This window comes from Alligator sinensis, unplaced genomic scaffold, assembly GCF_000455745.1.
Source record: "Alligator sinensis unplaced genomic scaffold, ASM45574v1 scaffold329_1, whole genome shotgun sequence".
Classification (NCBI taxonomy): Eukaryota; Metazoa; Chordata; order Crocodylia; family Alligatoridae; genus Alligator; species Alligator sinensis.
The window spans coordinates 100420-120106 of NW_005842550.1; the positions used below are offsets into that span (position 1 = coordinate 100420).

The 19687-nt window shown below is 40.8% G+C and overlaps 1 protein-coding gene across 3 annotated transcripts in view; it reads right to left on the reverse strand.

The window, feature by feature from the left end:
• COL11A1 (collagen type XI alpha 1 chain) overlaps nucleotides 1–19687 on the reverse strand; it is a 269666-nt gene that overhangs the window by 10258 nt on the left and 239721 nt on the right. For all 3 annotated transcript variants that reach the window (XM_006032152.3, XM_014523947.2, XM_006032150.3), the window contains 9 exons: nucleotides 19619–19672; nucleotides 18920–19027; nucleotides 18777–18830; nucleotides 10044–10097; nucleotides 5869–5976; nucleotides 5095–5148; nucleotides 4962–4997; nucleotides 4786–4839; nucleotides 3797–4046 (listed from right to left, as the gene is read on the reverse strand). In XM_006032152.3, coding sequence (XP_006032214.1) covers nucleotides 3797–4046; nucleotides 4786–4839; nucleotides 4962–4997; nucleotides 5095–5148; nucleotides 5869–5976; nucleotides 10044–10097; nucleotides 18777–18830; nucleotides 18920–19027; nucleotides 19619–19672 — 772 coding nt within the window. The remainder of the gene's footprint in view (nucleotides 1–3796; nucleotides 4047–4785; nucleotides 4840–4961; nucleotides 4998–5094; nucleotides 5149–5868; nucleotides 5977–10043; nucleotides 10098–18776; nucleotides 18831–18919; nucleotides 19028–19618; nucleotides 19673–19687) is intronic.

Consider the following 19687-nt stretch of genomic DNA (forward strand, 5'->3'; position numbering starts at 1 on the left):
TGGAGCCCGGGGTGACACTGGGCTCGTCCTGGCAGGAGTAGCTGCACCAGGGCTGTGGTCAGGCCAGGTGGGGTGGTGTGGGCAGCACTGGAAGGGGGGAGGCTATGGCAAATTTTGGGGTGGCTGTAGCCCCGCCCCATAAACCCCCTTCCCAGCAGTGCTGCCACCTGCCCCACCTACCCTGAGTGCAGCCCTGGGCCAGTCTCTTCTGGGAACAGCCCAGCGCTGCCCATGGCCTCACCCACAGCGGGCAGCCCATGCTCACCCTGCACACAGATCCAGGGTGCACCTGCCCCCCCATACATCTCCTGGGGTGCATACATTGATGGGAGCTGTCTCCTCCTCCCCATGCCCACTGGATGAGCCACTTGCAGCTCCATTGTGCACCCTGCCCTGCCCCAGCTGTTCAGCGCCTGCCCCTGCAACATCCCCCTCTCCCTCCCTCACCACAGGGGCCTCAATCTGCCTCCCCATACCCTTTCCCTTTTACCACCTCTTCCCCCACAAATGCTTATCAGCCGGACACTGCTCTTCAAGCTGCCAGGGTGCACTCCTGGCCATGTGCATGCTGCAGCTGTGCACATACATGCAGCATTTATTGGTAACATTATCAGCCACATCAGCCAAAAAAAGCCAATTGTTGATAATGTCAATTACCAGTGCCAATATGATATGGATCAATGTATTGGTGCATCTCTAATCAGTTAATTCAGTTATTGTTAGAGAAGCCTTATGTAGTTTTAGATGGTAAACATATTTTAATTACTTTTTGGTTGGAGGATCCTGAGATAAAAACACTTGTCTCCATTACAGCTTTTACCATATTTACCAGTGATGGGGTCTGCACAGTTAACATTTATAGATTCAAAGTAAAGCTAGTGTAGAAGGTGAAGCTGAGGTCCAATAACTACCCCATTCAGACAGGAATCTCTAAGTAGAGGGTTCATAATTATTCTATATGTATTAGAAATTTATTGATGTGGCCTAATACCACCAGGTAATTCATACTAATGGTAGTAATGGCAAAGAGCAGTAATTTATAGTCACTCTTTGAGCCCAGATTTAATTTCAGTTGTGAAAGGCATGTTATACTGGGCTCTACACATGGTCATGCAGCGCCATTGTTACTGCACCATCATTTATTACAGTAACAGCCCATACTGCACTGTGCTGGCTGCACAGTTATTTTTAGCTGCTACGTTCCTGTAGCAATGCACTATAATGAGGGAGCATGTTCCTATGGTGATGTAGCTGCGGCATCACAGTTTTTGCCCATCAATGTTTCATAGATTTCATAGATTTCATAGACATCAGGGCTGGAAGGGACCTCGGAAGATCATCGAGTCCAGCCCCCCGCCCAAAGGGCAGGAAGTCAGCTGGGGTCATAGGATCCCAGCAAGATAAGCATCCAGTTTCATCTTGAAGGTGTTCAATGAAGGCGCTTGAACCACCTCCGGTGGCAGGCTGTTCCAGACCTTGGGGGCTCGGACAGTAAAGAAGTTCTTCCTTATGTCCAGCCTGAAACGATCTTGAAGTAGTTTGTGACCATTCGACCTCGTCATCCCTTGGGGCGCTCTGGTGAACAAACGTTCCCCCAGATGCTGGTGGTCACCCCTGATAAACTTGTAGGTGGCCATCAGATCACCCCTGAGCCTACGCTTTTTCAGGCTAAAGAGCCCCAGGGCTCTCAGCCTGTCATCGTAGGGTCTGCTTCCCTGACCTCTGATCATGCGCGTGGCTCTTCTCTGGACTCTCTCAAGCTTCTCCACATCCTTTTTGAATTGTGGAGACCAAAACTGGACACAGTACTCCAGCTGCGGCCTCACTAAGGCCGAGTACAGGGGGAGAATGACATCCCGGGATTTGCTTGAGAAGCATCTATGGATGCAAGCCAGTGTTTTGGTCACTTTACTAGCCGCCGCATCGCATTGCAGGCTCATGTTCATCTTGTGGTCAAAGATGACCCCCAAGTCTCTTTCTTCCATAGTGCTAGCCAACATAGCTGGGCTATGATGCTCGCCAGCTCCTTGAGTACATCGGCGAACTTGGCCAGTCCGCTTCTGACTCCAGTGTCCACATCATTAATGAAGATGTTGAACAGTATGGGTCCAAGGACAGAGCCTTGGGGGACCCCACTGGTCACAGGACACCACGATGAGTGACTTCCATCGATTACTACCCTCTGGGTCTGACCCCGGAGCCAATTTTCCAGCCAGCGGATCGTGGAGGACCCAAGGCGACAATTGGCAAGTTTCTCCAAGAGGCGATCATGGGACACCAGATCGAAGGCTTTTTTGAAGTCAAGATATATGACATCAATCTCTTCTCCCTTGTCCAGGTGATAGGTCACCTGGTCGTAGAAGGAAATGAGATTGGTCAAGCAAGACCTCCCCGCAGCAAACCCGTGCTGGCTATCCCTTAAGATGTTGGCGTCGGCCAGTCCATTAAGGATGGCCTCTTTAATAAACTTTTCTAAGATCTTCCCCGGGATAGAAGTCAGGCTGATGGGCCTATAGTTAGCCGGATCCATCATCATAGCATGTTGCTGCAGCAATATAACATTATGTGTAGATGAACCCACTAATCCTTTGAACAATACAGTCCCCTGAATGTAAAGTATCAAACACAGGGATGTATGATGTTTATGACAATAGCGGAAGCCACTTTTTAAAGCTTTTTTTGATTCAGCCTTTTTACTTTAAACAGACTGTCCTACCCATGGACACCTTACTCCTAAGAGATTTTTTAATTAAATAAATAAGTTAATTTTATTTTAACCAAATTAAACCTACATTGATATGAAAGAGGCTCCAAATAATAGCTAAATACTAGTAAATGATGAAGTCAGAATATCAATAAAAGATGTTCATTATTATAGAGATGCTGAATTATAAAATATGTACTTTTCATATAGCACATAACTTAACTACTCCTCAAGGCAACCATCTGTTTTTATCTATCTAGAGTGAATGAAATAAATATTATTAAACTGTCAAAATGTATTTTGCTCTAATTTAAAACCAGACAAAAATTACTTTGAACTGGGGGAAGTATTCATTGTCGCACAAGAAATATAAAAACATGAGTGTTGTGTGAAAACTGGCCTTCATTTAAGTCTTTCCAGAGGGTATGCTCAGTAAAAAAAGAGAGAAAAATAATTAAACAAAGTGTTAAATTGTTCAAATAATTAAACAATTATGCCTCTTGAACATAAGTGCATAGTTTATATAATAGTCATACAAATATCATATTATTTATAAATATTGTATTATTCATAAATATCATATTATATTATGAAATTTTCATGCCACTTAATACGACCTTTAACAACACCTTGTACACTTGAACATATGTATCTGCCATGTTTTACATAAAGGTAGACAACCTTCAGTCTTTTTTTCTTTGTGTGTTCTCAGGGCAAAAGAACTGTTCTTTTGACTTGGTGGCAACAAAATTTCAGGCGTTGTTTTTTGGAAAATATGTGTTTGTAAATAACTGGGTAAACTTTTATTTCCTTTCTTTCTAGTATACTTTTTTATCGAAGCCATATTTAAAAGTTGTAAGTCTAAAACCAGACTGCATTTCACATCTAATAAATTCGTCCTTTATAGACATAGGATTTTTCTATCCACATTTATATTAGTTTTTTTTACCTGCAGGAATATAATTAATAAGCATTTTCTTTACTTTACTTAGAGGTTCTATTAACCATATAACTAGCATTAATGAGATATCAGTGCACTTTAGTAAATCATAACCTTAGTCTATTTGCTTTTGTCATGTAATATTAACATACCATCTGGGAAGTCAGGGTGGCAGAGTTGTAGATCTTTGCAAGTTCGGGCTGGGTTATTCTGAGTTCCCATTGGATATTTCATATGCTCAATGTCTTGCTTCAGAGAATTGAGTGAACCAAAGATCTCCTCCATGCCATCTGAGTAATCCAGGATATTATCACCTGCATCAGCCAACATGTAATCTGAAGATCTTCTTGTCTTTTTGGGTGATTGGATAGGCAAAGGCTGGATTACCTCGCCTGGAGGACCCTGTAAAAGAAATAATGTATTCTAGGTTACCTTTTTTTCTTATTTTCCAAATGCAAAAATACACTGGTCATTAGAAAATGTGGTTGGAGGTGATTTCAACAGTCTTACTCCAAATTTTCTATTTTAGTCATTTAGCTCAGGTTTCCTTAGGGTTTTTCATGGACTAGTTTAAAAGAACAGTTTTACGAAGACAAAGTCATTGCTACCTGCCATTTTGGGAAGCATAAATTGCTACACTCTGAAGGGATGTAGTAATGGAGGCTCTTGGTACACCCTCTAGAATGAAAATAAATGTTTCTAAAGGGTCCCATGAACCACAGTTCCACTAGCTTGTATACTGGGTCAATTGAAATTTTCATTCCTTGAAAACAAAAACAATAAAAAAGCAATCAAGATATTTTCTTGATATTTTAATAAAATGAAAGGATTAAAATGGAAATGTTTCAAAATGGAAAATCTAAATGTTCCATTCTTGAAGTATTGAAATGGAATGTCTCAGCTTTGTTGAAAGCTACTTTTTCATTTTTAATTTCAAAACACATATAGATTACAGGTGATGTATTTCTGTCAAACATTTTGCTTTTGATGAATTTGTATTTTCCAACATAAAGTTGCATTGTCAGAAATTTTTTTCCCACTTCAGTATTTTTCTCCTCTGAAACTTCCCAAAGTCTGATTTGCCTCCCTCATGAAACAGGATCTTTAAGTCAATGTGAACTGTAGGAAAGATTCTACTTACAGGAGGACCAGGGGGCCCTGGTAAACCACCATCACCCTTCTGACCAGCAGGACCCTAGAAAGCAGTGAGAAACACTGTATTAGCAATTCCAAAAGGATACAGAAGACAATGTTGTCTTTAAAAAGAGAGAAAACATAAGGGAAAATGAAGAACAAATTTAGAGGGGAGTTACTTACCGTGGATCCTTTAGAACCCTTTGGACCTTGAGGACCCTAGAAGGATACCACATAGTTAGACTGTGTTGTACTTAGGTTAAGAATACTTGGAACTAAAAGTTACATGTTGAAACACTCTGGATTCATTACTTACAGGTAGACCAGGAGGACCAGGGGGGCCAAGTGGACCAGCAGGACCAGTAATGCCCTGAAGAAACATAAGCACAAAACTAAATTATGCTGGATTGCATTGTGTCTGTCATAATGGGCAACAATGACTGGGATAATGAGATATACAAATACAAAGCAAACCTACACAGTGACCCATTCCAGAGCCACTATGTTGATGGGAGTTTTTATATTGGCTTAAATGGGGAGGGCTTCAGAGAAACCTAAACTTATTATTAATAATGTTTTATTATAAAAAATTATCATTATTAAAAATCCTTTAAAAATACTGCCAATTTCAGTTACACACTTGTTCTTACCCTCCAGAGTTAATAATGCCACGATATTCTTTTCTTTCCAATCTCTCTGTAAAGGCTCATTTTGACAGGATGCCTGAAATATACTGCCATTTGATAACAAGGAGGCAGATGGTGAACTACACTATGTACACAACTAGTCTACATGAAAATATGCCATGGATTACTTTGCCTCTCTTCTGTTTGCTTTCATTCACCTGCTGGATCTTGTCTGGTGAATGAAGCTAGATCATAAGCTTTTTAGCTTTAAAACATACTTGTATAGTGACAAAGATTTTGATTTCTTGCTCTGGTGTTCTTGTAAGTAACTAGTAATAGTTAAATGCTTCTTAAAAAAAACCCCATTAAGTATTGCAACATAGAACTCTCTCCCACTGTGTTCTGCAGAAAGGACAAGCTTGTACAGAATGTGAATGAAAACAAAAGTATGTTGTTTTACTGACCGAATCGCCCTTGGCTCCAGGAGATCCTTGTGCACCTGGGAGACCCCTGTCGCCCTTTTCACCCTGTTCTCCCGGAGGTCCAATGAGACCAATCAAACCTGGATGTCCCTAGAAAAAACATGAGAGGAAAATTATATTGAAGGTCAAGGTATAAAAGTATGGAAAAGAATAAATTAAATAAGCAATGTATTTTGATAGTTTAGGATATTCAAAAGTCATCACTATGCCACTTACTGCCTTATCCTGAAAACTGCAGATATAGAAATATTTTGCAGATGCATGCATTTGCTGATTGATTGTTTCATGCTTTTATGCTCAGAGATTACCTGCATAGTTGACTACTGATTGAGTGAAAAACATATCTGAGTACTACCGGGTAGGTTTTTACTGAAACAGAGTCAAGATTAATTTAACAATATGTATGGGTACTCTTCAGTATTTAAATGTCCCACACTTGTTTGCCAGTAGAGCTTTCAACTATTTCATTATAAAAGATATCCATTTAGATGTTATCCACTTACCCAATAAAATATAATAATAACCAGTGAGCTTCATTCCTTTAAATACAGCTCTCCCCTGGCCTAATGGTCAATAAGTGGTCAATTGTCTACCTTTATGTGAAACATGGCAGATACACATGTTCAAGTGGGTAATTAATTTCATTATGCTCCTTTTAAAATCTGTGGGCATTTAATAATGCCCACAGATTTAATAATAATTTTATAATAATTTAATAATGCTCCTCCACTAATGCCAGGAGCTTGGGGAATAAGCAGGAGGAGCTCATCCTCCTGCTCAGTGCAAACAATTATGATGTCATAGGGATAACGGAGACCTGGTGGGACTCCACCCATAACTGGACCACGGGGATAGATGGCTATACCCTGTACAGGAGGGATCGTGTAGAGAAAAGGGGTGGGGGGGTAGCTCTCTATGTTAAGGAAAACTACACATCCCTGCAAGCCTTATCTGTGCTGTACCCTACCCTATGCTTTTCCTGCTCTGGGGTGAGTATCCTTCCATCACATCCAACTCCTACAGCAGAGTAAAAGGGAAAATGAACTTGGATCTCTTGTGTGGAGGTAACTAGCATCATGGTCTTTCTGACAGCTGTGACCCTTTCTGATAACCTGACCCTTCTGCCTGCTTTCTCAGTAAAACTACAATGGTTTGGTACTGTTCATACATGTGAAATTGAAGAGGATGCTCTCCTTTTCAGCTGAAGACCAAAAATATTAAACTGGCTTAAGGAAGGAGCAAAATAATTGTCCCTGTGTGATTACATAGGTCTTTCATTGTATATGTTCCATGAAATCTAATAAATATTTCTTGAACAAGACATCAGAGGGCAGTTTGACACACCATTTCAGATGCAGAGCCTTGCAGGTGCTGTATTTGAAATTTTACAATCTAAACCAGGATTCTTAAATTTATTCTCAAATATGTGCTCTGCATTGGCACTTTGTACAGATTTCATACTGGAAGTACGTTTATAAACATGGTGTTACAGTCTATGTTAATATATTTTGGAATAAAACTCATAGTTTTTATTTGCAGTTTCATAGATTTTATTTGAATCAGTCTATTTGAAATATGATTTAAAAAACTACAGAACAAGTTTGTAATTAAAATTATGTGATTAAACAAAGGACCCATCAATAAGCCATGCTTGATATATGATTGAGACCTAAGACTTAACACCACTTAGAATATTCCCTGATATGTCAATTTAAAGTGGTCAGTGCATCTTTTTTCTTAAAAAAAGAAAATTGACTGCCACCTTATTGCCCAAGGCTAGAATCTGAAAGCCGAGTGGTGTGACATAACATTAGCCATGGCTAGAAATTACGAGCAGATATAATTCCTCAGCCTTTACAGGCCACTAACATCCTGCTGTTGCTTCTGCTTATGCAAAGGCAGAATAAAGAAGAAAGGCAGGCTGTCATCTCCATCATTCAAGTGGAAAGGAAAATATTAATGACAAGGGAAAGCAATAGGGTTCAACTGTCTTAAAAGGTTGTTATACACAATGGTGAATTTAGGAAAGTCTTGGTTGTAGAAAAAGATGTGATTGACAGCACCAAAAAAGGTATATTTTTGAAGGATTATGTGGAGTGTTGAAGAGTACAACACTCTTTTTCATTCGAGTGTTTCAGTCCCTGTTTAGTGACTTCCCTTTTTTAGCTTACCACGTAGTTTCAAGTGACGGCAACAACAAAGCTTCTACATGGATGCATTTGAACTGGAGTCATGATGGAGAAAAAGACCTAGGGAGTCTGGTTTGTTTTAATGATCAGTTTTGAAACAATTGTATACGTGGGCTTATAATGAGGGACCTACTGAATTTACGATTTCACATTTTTCATGGACACTGCGAATTAGGATGGTCCCCACGAAAAAATATGGGGATTGTGAAAAAGCACAAAATCAGCAGCAAGGTGGGGTGGGAAGAGCTTCAAAAACTGAAAAAGTGGAAAGCCCTGGCATCCTGAAGTGATGGGGGAGAGATTTTCGTGGTGAAGTGCAGTGGCTCCCTCACACCTCTGGCTGAGGGGCCCCAGAAATCCCACCCCTCCCTGGAGAGATCTTCTGGGGCTCCTCAACTAATCTGTGGTGTGGGGGACCTGCTGCACTCCACTACAAAAATGGCACTGCACTTGGACCACAAAATTTGGGGCAGCTGATCCGAATTTGGTAGGTCCCTAGTTATAATCTTAAACTGGAAGGGCTACCAGCCTAGAAGAATCAGTCTTGAGGAATATTGTCAGCACTGCTCTCAAGCAAATCCCGGGACGAGATGCTTCTCAAGCAAATCCCGGGACGTCATTCTCCCCCTGTACTCGGCTTTAGTGAGGCCGCAGCTGGAGTACTGTATCCAGTTTTGGGCTCCACAATTCAAAAAGGATGTGGAGAAGCTTGAGAGAGTCCAGAGAAGAGCCACGTGCATGATCAGAGGTCAGGGAAACAGACCCTACGATGACAGGCTGAGAGCCCTGGGGCTCTTTAGCCTGAAAAAGCGCAGGCTCAGGGGTGATCTGATGACCACCTACAAGTTTATCAGGGGTGACCACCAGCATCTGGGGGAACGTTTGTTCACCAGAGCGCCCCAAGGGATGACGAGGTTGAATGGTCACAAACTACTTCAAGATCGTTTCAGGCTGGACATAAGGAAGAATTTCTTTACTCTCCGAGCCCCCAAGGTCTGGAACAGCCTGCCACCGGAGGTGGTTCAAGCGCCTTCATTGAACACCTTCAAGATGAAACTGGATGCTTATCTTGCTGGGATCCTATGACCCCAGCTGACTTCCTGCCCTTTGGGCGGGGGGCTGGACTCGATGATCTTCCGAGGTCCCTTCCAGCCCTGATGCCTATGAAATCTATGAAATCTATGAAATAGCAGGAAAAAGCAATTGTGATCCATTAAATTTATGACACAGGCAAAAACTTCCTGAATATCTCTAGGATGGTCACATGCAGTCTGTCATTTTATTATTATTATGTAAGTAGGGAGTTGATTGATGGGTATCTAGGAGCTTGCTTTCCTTTCACTATGACTTTCTTTTAGGCCAAGAATAACTTTTTCCTTTTCCTAGTTTTACACAGAGGCAATATGACACCGAGGCTATGGACAGAAATTACAGAAACTGGTATAAGTGATCAGAAACCAGTTCAAATCTGTAACACAACAGAAGGTCAACAACTGCTTTCAAAAGGACCAAAACTGGTTTAAGATAAACCTGGATGTAGTATCAGACTTAACTGATTTAGGTTAAATTGGTTTATCGAACTCCTGTCCCAGGTCCCCTCCAGAATCAAGTTAACTCACAGTCCTCTAGCATCCCAGGAAGCTTTGCACATCCCCTGCACACCCCCTTTTATAGGGTGGGAGGGTTAGCCTTGGCCCAAAGTGTCTGCTGTAGCTGAGCAGGGAGGTATGCTCTAGCACCTCCCAGCTTCTGGCCTGAGCCACTGTAGGCATGTGGCTGCATTTCCAGAATCAAAAATGAATTTCTGCTCACTTGCTTATCCATTCATTCTATGCAACTTGGACTAACCTACAAAAATTGAATTGATTTGGCTGTGGGCTTTTTGACTATCTGTACTTAGCCTCAGATCTGATTTCATAATTACAAGATCTCAGAAGAGAAATGAGAATTTGAGAAATGTTCACGTACCTTCTCACCCTTGGAACCTGGATCTCCCTTCAATCCAGGCAAACCAGGTGGACCCTAAATAGTCAAGGGAAACAACATTAAAAACTATTTTAAATAGCAGCACATTTCATTCATGGCATTCACCTGAAATATTAAAGATATTTTCAGTACAGTGGTATTCAGTGGTTGATGGATGACTGCCTGTACAACTTAGGGCAAAAGATAACCTTTAAGTACATGCTTTAAAGAGTCCTTTCTGATTCATTACACTAATCATGTAGCTGTTTTTGACAAGCCTAGAAAACTGAAGAGAGGGACAGCATAAGAGAAGACAAAGGTTAATTAAAAATCTTTATGTGGTATTGGACACACCCAATGAAGTATGTGATATTGAAACAAATAGTCTTATCCATGTTATGCTTTTTATCCCCTGGAGCACTTTTCAGGCTTTTAATTACTTTCCCAACATCAGTTATTTATTTCTGTACCTATCCAATTTCAAGTCAACAGTAAGAAGACTTCCTAATTGGCTTAATTCTACCCAACACTTTATAAAACTGCATAAAAAGAGACCTCTGAATTGTCTTTTTTCCATCTTACTCAGTGTCAGTAATGTGTTGCAGATGTAAATCAGGATTTCTATATTAATTTCTTCCATATTTTGTTATTGTTCTCATGAGAGTAACTCATGTTTTTGTCCAGTGCTGAGGGCCCTATCCTGGGACCATGATTTGACTTCTAACACCATTGTATCCTACCTGTCTGAGCCAGTTAAATAGGTGTTTCTCTGCTCAGTATTACAAGACCTACATGACTTAGGAGGGTTAGACTCATTGGGCGTGTCTACACATTCACTACTGTGCTAGTAACATAGTTACTGCATATTAAGTTTAATACTTGTATAATCAAGAACTAAATTATTGCACAGTAACTGGCATTACTGCACAGTAGTGCCAGTGCACACCTTTTTAGTGACACTACTGCACAGTAGCCTAATACTATGCAGTACCGTAATAGCATTGTTTGAGCTGTGAAGTGCTATGATGCAGTATTATTAGGCTACTGCTCAGTTAGCATCTCATGTACATGTGCCCACTGAGATGAAGAAGCCTGAAAATGATACCTGCCTAAGTCACTTATCCCTTACAAAACTTTTTAAATATGATCATATATATGAATTCCTCATCTGCAAAAATGGGAATAATAGCACAACCCCAATTCACAGGGTATCGTGAGGATAATGCAGTGAAGACTGAGAGGTGCTCATATCCTACAGTGATGCCCAGGAGAGACAGTAAGACATTTTTCTCACCATAGCTACAGATTATGGAACAGACTAAAATAAGATTCTGGCCAATATTTTGTCTGCAGTTGGCCCCTGTAAAGCAAAAATAAATAAAGCTCATGATAGTGGTGACTAAAACAAAAAAATTTGGCCAGAAATGTCAAGTTCCATATTATTCAGTTAGAACTCAGGGTACTACAGAGAAAATGTAGGACCTGGTCCTTCAAAATTACTTCTGTGACAAGTCATTAAGCTTGTGAATAATCCAGTGGAGGTCAATGGTATTGCCTGTCTAAGATTTATAGGACAGAGCTCTTAGTTAGCACTGTGTAGGGGGATATGTTGTTAAATTAGAAGAATACATAAGCTAACTTGAGCCACAACTCATGCTTTATGAACCTATAGATAGAGATTGTCAGCTCTACTGTAAATTTTGCCAGAGCAAAGCACTGTCAAATTCAGCCATCCCACCAACAGTGCACAAAAATTCAACAGCAGAGTTGCTTAAGGCACATCCCATAAGAATGCAAGTGGGCAATATGTTTTGAAAGCAGTCTACTTCCTCAGGCTTTCAGGGATTATAATGACACAGACTTCCAAATCACATAATTTTGCCTTTTCCATTTACTCCTGTGACAACGTGAGTCCAGGGCATACTAACTTTGTAAACCAATGCAACTAAAACGAATACCTAAAATGGAAGCATTCCAAATAAATACATAACATTAAAATGACATCATGAAAAATGTGTGCTATAATGTTAGTAGAGTAGTAATGTAATTTTTTTATGGGCTATGTAAATAGACCTCAGAATATATAGAACGTAAGACATCCTAAAATAAAAACTCTAATATCGTTCAACGTTCTAATCTTTACAGTACAATGATTATTAAAGAAGTTCTTGTGGTTCATTTTGAATCACATTCCTTTATTTGCTGTTATTTCTTTTTTAATTGGACCTATAGGAGCTAGGACAAACTACTTAATGGGTGGCTACTAATACACAGGCCATCACATAAAACACCACAAACATGTGATAACATAACATTGAAGAGATTTTAATGAACACAGGCTCATTAGGCTGCTTACAAATGTCAAAAAAATGCAAAAAAACAGCACTTTAGCAGAAGAGGAAGCATGTTAGTTCATCCCAGCTTCCCAAGATCTGTATAGATCAGACTTTTCAGCAGGGCTTTTTGGCGCTTTTATCTAATAGCTGATTCAATCGGCTATTAGATAAAAGTGCTAAAAAGCCCTGCTGAAGTGTGCAATCTATTCAAATGATGGGCATGCCAGGTCAAAGTAACGTGATGCCTCTTCTGGGTATGGGGGTGCCGAGCTTAAAATAAGGAACTGGGTTTTTTTTCACATCTGTAATCAGACTAAATGTAGTATTATCTAACTTAGTTTTAAAAGAGGCTACCTAGAACCCAGGAAGATAAGAGCTGCTTAAGATCTAATTTAGAACCAACATGTTTCAAGTTCTAAAAATCGAGAGCAAATAGTGTCATTCTTAACCTTCCTCACTTAAAAGGTCACTATGACATGGGAAAGTTGGACACAGGTAAGTAAAAATGAAAATGAGGAAGCTCTGGAGGATCCAATGGGATTTGAGGAACACCCTTGTCAAAGTACAAAATAGGCAAACCTGTGCATGCCCTTTCTCCAGACCTAAGAGCTTCTGATTTCAAACTCTCTAGTTATGGACATTAAAGAAAACCAAAAAACAACAACAAAAACTTTTCTAATTTTCATTTGTGCCTTTAGAACTCTAAGACATGATTGAGCATTGGCTGTAAGTATACATAGCAGGTCGAATATGGTCCTGAAAAGAATAATTTCAGAATGACTCCAGACATAATTTGGCTGCATGTGAGCAGATGATGGGCCAGCTTCTCATGCTGTTGTTCCAATACCATTCTTTTTGGTGTTCCAGATTTGAGTCTCTTTAGAGAAGAAGCTGCAAATGATGTCAAATTCATTATTATATCATGTAAATATCACTAATATCACTAAAAATGAACCAGGATGGAACTGTTAGGAAGTAGGGCATCCACAGAAACAGGCCCCACCTCCTATAGTTCCTATGAAGTATATAGAGTTTGGGAACACTATAAACTCTGCTGATCCCAATTTTCACATAATTCATGGGAGATCTTGTGAGTTGTTCTTATACTTTATGGAACATTTTGGAACAAAATCCTCTCCATTTTCTCCTGAGAGCTTTCCTGTTATGTGTAACACGGTGCATCTACATGTATGCTTCACTGCCAAGTTGACTAATTAGGTCCAAAGTAAAGTATCACAGGATGCATCTAATGCATTAAGGCACTTTTCCTAATGTGCCTTAAATTTAGTACCTCCAATATGAGGTACTAAACAAATGTGCATTAGGCTGCCTTAATACGCAATAAAGAAAGCACGTGCTTTTTAAGAGATGCTTAAGGCACAGTGGCCTATGCATTAGCATAATAGCACAGTTTTTACGTGACACTTTAATGTGCATTAAAATAGGCTACTGTGCATTAAAGTGCATGTGTAATTGCACCCACAGTCTACATGTGTGCCAGTATTAGTGTGCAGTATATTAATTAACTCCTCCAAAATGCACATGTAGACAGTGACAAGGGTTGGCTGGGGCACAAGGGTGCAAAATGCAGGGGCTGCCTGGTGCCACTTTAGCATGCTTATGCCACAGCTAGCCCTCCACCACCTGATGCTGCAAGCCAGAGCCCAGGGCTAAACCCCCAGGTCCCCTGCCAGCCCAGGGCTGTTCCTCCCCCAGCTCAAATCACTGGGGTCCTGGGCATATGTGTAAATGCTAAAACTAGGAACTGTTTTTCTCTGACACAAACTGAGCCGGAGTTTATCATGTCACCTTAAGGTGCTGACAGAAGTGATATGTGTTGCATGGTCAGCCCGTTGAAAGTGCTCTACATCCATGCACTGACAGAAGAGCATGGTTGCAGAGCACTTTAAAAGTGCCTGAATGAATGACAAATTGACCCTCATTTAATGACTGTTCAGATAAAGGCACTCCAAAGCAAAGTAACTTAATTAAGTTCTGTTTGTCCCTGCCCAGGAGCACAGCTGGGTTGATGCAGCTCAGCCCCATCCCCAGTGCTGTCATCAGTATGGGAAGGGGAGAAGGCAAAGGGAGGAACTCTAGTCTAGGGTTTGCCCAGCTTGTACTAGAGTGGTGGGTGGGTAGATTGGTGCCCTCCCAAGGTGGGGGACTCCAATCCACCCACTTCCCCCTCCATGCAGGCTGGGCAAATCCAAGAATGGAGTTCCCTCCCCGACCTTCTCCCCATTTCCATCCTGATGACAGCACCAGAGCGACAGATGGGGAAGGGGCTAGGGGTGCAAACATGCAGCCTCTATCTACTGGATCAGCTCTAAAGTGGAGCTCAAGTCCACCCCCCAGCCCCAACTGAACAGTGAACGTCTGTTGGGTTGGGGGAGGTTGCTGTATATCATGACACTTCATGTGAAGTGCCATGATTTACAATAGAGAGCTGCAAATCTGTCAGTGACGCTAATGGCACATGTAGATGCACCTGCAGAGACCTAAACAAAATCTATTAAGATACTAAGCCTATTAACCAAAACAAATATATGTATTTAAAAATACTGGAAAGCTGGGACAGGAATGGATATTAAGGAAGAAATATTAGATAAGGAAGAAAGCTGTCTTTGTTCCTTGACTTGTTCCTGTTCCTTATTTAATTTATTTATATTTTAATTCCTATCTATACTTTTGGAATAACTCTTCAGAAACTGATACATTTCTTGACATTCAGAGGAAGGATAATATTGGTTTTAATTTTCATAGAACAAGGTAAAAAATCCAAGCTATGCAGGTTATATGCAAGAGTAGAAGAGGAATACATTTCTCAAGAGGCTGTTAAACTCACACTGAACATAAATGCATTAGGAGCATGGCTGCTAAACTGTGTCAATATCTCATCACTACTAGTTTCCTGCTGGCAGTCAGGATATCTGAGAAGTTATGATATGGACAGTAGTAATAAGTGACCTCTTCAACCTGGCACAGATTCAAAAAGGATTATAATTCTTCATATACAAAATATTATTCAGTGTGTACCTTTTCCATTTCTTTCTCAGGCTATCATTAAATGCAAACCCCCTGGCAAATACATAATTCATGGACAAAAAAGTTAAAAGGAAAACAGGAGTAAGCTTCTGAAACTCAGAATCAAACATTTCTGCCAGGCTGAGCAACTTTGGGGATGGGGCAGAAAATTCCCCAGGAGTCCATTGCACAATTACCAGCTGCTGGGACTGCCCTGTGCCATTTTAAAAATAAGCCGAGACTAGGCAGGGTGCAGGCCCAGGTCCCAAACTGAGAGCCTGGGCTGCCCAATGCCAAAAGAAAAGCTCCCTAGAACCCAAAACTTTAGGGTGCCTCTACATGTGTGGGGAGGCTGCTCCAATAATCTGTAATTACTGCATGTCAGAACAGATTCAATCAAGTCTGCTGGAACATGCTAATTAGCACCGGGTGTGGCAGGGGTGCGTTACATGTAGCAATCCTCTAGCTTTGAGACCAGCTTTTCTTTGTCCCTGGCTTTCCTGGCTTATCCATAGCACCCCCACCTCAGAGAGCTCCTTATTTGCTCAGTTCCTGGGACCGGAGATTTTTCTCCTTAAATGTGGAGATCAGACTGGCAGCATCCCAGACAGTATGGTAGACAGTTCCTCTTCAAAACCAAGTGTCTTTATTATGCCATCACTACTGTTCCCTCTGTCCTCCTTAAGAATCCTACTTTCTTCCCTGTGGCACCCTTAGAGCCTCCTTTTCTTCTCCTCAGGCACAGTGTGCCTCATTATCAGCAAACTCTAATAAAACTATAGTAGTCAACCCTGGGACTAACACTCAGGTAATAACATGAAATACTGTTATCACTCAGGAAAGAATCAGAGGGCATATTCCTGGGCCTTCTGCTAGTCCTAAACTGTTAATTTCCTCGGCGTGAAAAGAGCAGCTAGATGTCTGTTCTGAAACTATCTACAGTAAAGGATCTACTCACTACAGTGAGCCCTCCAAAGTGTTTCCCCACAAGAAATCCATTCCATAACTCAGCCCACTTAGACCCTTCTATCACAGATGTATTGTACATTTTCTCAGCTTTTTCATTTTATATACTGAGAACCTGATCTGGAGAGGTTAAACTGAGATCCAGACCTTCATACCTGGCTCCTGATGCATGTGCAAAGTAGGAATTACCTTCATAAAAGTTGGGTAGGGCAAGCGAATATTTAATCTGTAAAAGCTTCTGCACAGGTCTACACAAGTGATTTATTGTCCATGGCTACAAGATGAAAGAACTGGACAGAAGGATTCCTTCCATGGCCTGATGCCCACATTCAGCCTGCTCACCCAAAACCCACACACCATTTTACAGGACAGGAATCTGTCTTTAACTGTTCCTGTATCTTGTGATCTAGTGGTGTAGTTATACATTGCACCATAAGTTTGCACTTCCACAGGGGGTTTATTGGCTGTGTGGCAACACTGCTTGCAAAATGTAAGGCTATTTCATAGATTCATAGACGTTAGGGTTGGAAGGGACCTCAATAGATCATCGAGTCCGCCCCCCTGCATAGGCAGGAAAGAGGGTTGGGTTTAGATGACCCCAGCTAGATGCCTATCTAACCTCCTCTTGAAGACATCCAGGGTAGGGGAGAGCACCACCTCCCTTGGGAGCCCGTTCCACACCCTGGCCACTCTAACTGTGAAGAAGTTCTTCCTAATGTCTAGTCTAAATCTGCTCTCTGCTAGCTTATGGCCATTATTTCTTGTAACCCCCAGGGGCGCCTTGGTGAGTAAAACCTCACCAATTCCCTTCTGTCCCCCATGATGAACTTATAGGCAGCCACAAGGTCGCCTTTCAACCTTCTCTTGCGGAGGCTGAAGAGGTCCAGGTGCTCTAGTCTCTCCTCATAGGGCTTGGCCTGCAAGGGCCATACAAGTGGCCCTTCTCTGGACCCTCCTTTTGGATTATGAGAGAACTTCATTCCTACTTCTTCCTTTTGTCCATCCATGGCTGTCCATGTTGTCTATATCTCCTATCCTTGATGTGGCACTCTAGGCATGTACCAAACCCACTGAATTTGGCTTCTAAAAATATTTATAACCCAGATTCTGAAAACCTCCATTTTTTCATTGTGCACAGGGTCATTTTTCTCTGCTTGTTTCCTTCCTTCCATGTAGATGTCTCTGACTACCCCGAAAAGGTGTAGCTGGGGAAACAGCTTCCTCAGATAGGACTTCAGAGCAGACAGATGTAGTGAAGTCTAGATAATGCTTGTGAATTTTAATGCAAGATAAATTGATCCAAGACATTTCTCAACAACGTGGTTTCCTTTGTTTACTTGCCAAAGTGCAGCCGATTTTGCCTGGAGGGACTTAAGAAACCCCAGTGAATATACCACTACATACAAGTAACACAACTTCCAAAACATTAATTACTAAATCTTCCATGTGCTGCTTCTTTTCCTTTTATCTTCATTATTAATGTACAGTAATATTCAATAAGCCATTGCATCATCTTAACTGATAACTGTTAAATGCCACTCAATGGCAGCAAATATAAATTTATTTTTCTTTCCTCAGGTTGGGGTGATTAAACCAAGTTTTGTTTATACAGTGCCAATTCCCTGACTTAAAAGAGATCCAGATAAATATTATAATTGCCAAATATTATTTGATAACACTGATGAACAAGTATAAAGTAAATTAGCCTGGTTCTGGCTAAAAAGTTAACATAAAACTTAAAGACATCTTTGCAGTTAGTAAGAAAACCTGTAGGTTTCACCCAACAATCCACTTTACAAAGAATGCCTTTTTGTCTTTTGCTAATTGCTTTTATGAGTAGTATTTTAAGCAGAAGGCAATGATTTCATTTGGTATCTGCCCATTGGCTCATGATTGCTTGGGTACTAGCAAAGACAAATATTGCAGCTTCAAAGGTGCTTCTATGGGAGTAATTTCTGCTACCTTTTTCAAGCAGATGGTACAGTAAAATCCCAATTCAGAATGCAAATGGAAAAGAGACTGGGACAATAAATAAAGTAAGGAGCCAATAAGCATTACATTTTAGGAATGCTTGTTTGGAGACAAAATATATGTTTTGGATAGTATTTATATTTAATATTTCCTAATATATGGTGCTTTAATCTAATTTAAATTCTGGTACAGATTAGGGGCCTTTTCAGCTTTATGCCAGTGTAACTCCTTTGTGTTCAGTGCAGTTGCTCTGTCTATAACTGAAGTAAAGTGATGGTAAAACAGGGGCTCAGTATTCTAGTTCTAATAAGCAGAAGGATATTAGTCTTGTAAGCACTGATCTGTATTATTATTTTCCTTATAATATACAAGGTATGTTAATGGCATATTTTTGGAGGATTTTTCTTCTTTGAAATAGAATAGGAAGGATACTTACCAAGGGACCTGGTGGGCCATCTTGACCTGGAGCTCCAGGTAACCCTTGTTCTCCCTATAAGAAGCAAACCATTAGGTTTTCTTCATAAGAAGATATATAAAAGTGATATGGTAGGAAAAGAACAGAGTGTGCAATGTACTCACCACAGGGCCAGGAATACCGCGGAGGCCCTCTGGGCCAGATTTTCCTGCAGGCCCCTGGGGACCAACTGGACCTGTTTTCCCAGCAGCACCTTCTGAACCAGGCTCACCCTACAAAGAAGCACATATCTGGTTAGAAGCAGCATTAGTGAAATTGAATATGTCAGGGTCTGCATAGGTGAAAAAGCAGGAAGTCAGGCTCCAAATGCTTTTTTATTACTTTCCTCTGGAGCCACTCAGTCTGAATCTGCATTCCTCTGAGTAAAAAGTCCTGTCTCCTGAATGAACATCACAACATCCCTTGAATGGTGAGGACAGAGTCATTCTCCCCGTTCTCTACTTTAATGCCTAGATGAGCCAGGCCTACTTTTGTTAATACTGAACCCACTGCACCATCAAATACCTCTAGAAGGGGGGGAGGGGGTGTCTCTACACTGCCTCCAAGTTCAGGTTATGCTTTAAAGAGAGAAATAGGCACCACTACTATGTGACAATAAGCAAATTATTTTTGTAATGTAAATACTAAACATGGCTCTTAATTTGTTTCTTTACAGTTTAATTACGATGACTTTGGTAGGGTTTAAATATCACATATTCAATGTACAGTAAATAGCTTAAAAAGTAGGAAGCATTTTAAAATGCTTTTTGCATTTCCATTCATGTAACATAATCTTGGCGTTTTTGTTTTGTTTTGTTTTTTACCTTTGCACCTTTTTCACCTTGTCTGCCCTCAGCTCCAGATGCTCCAGGAGGGCCCTGTAAAGGTAGGGA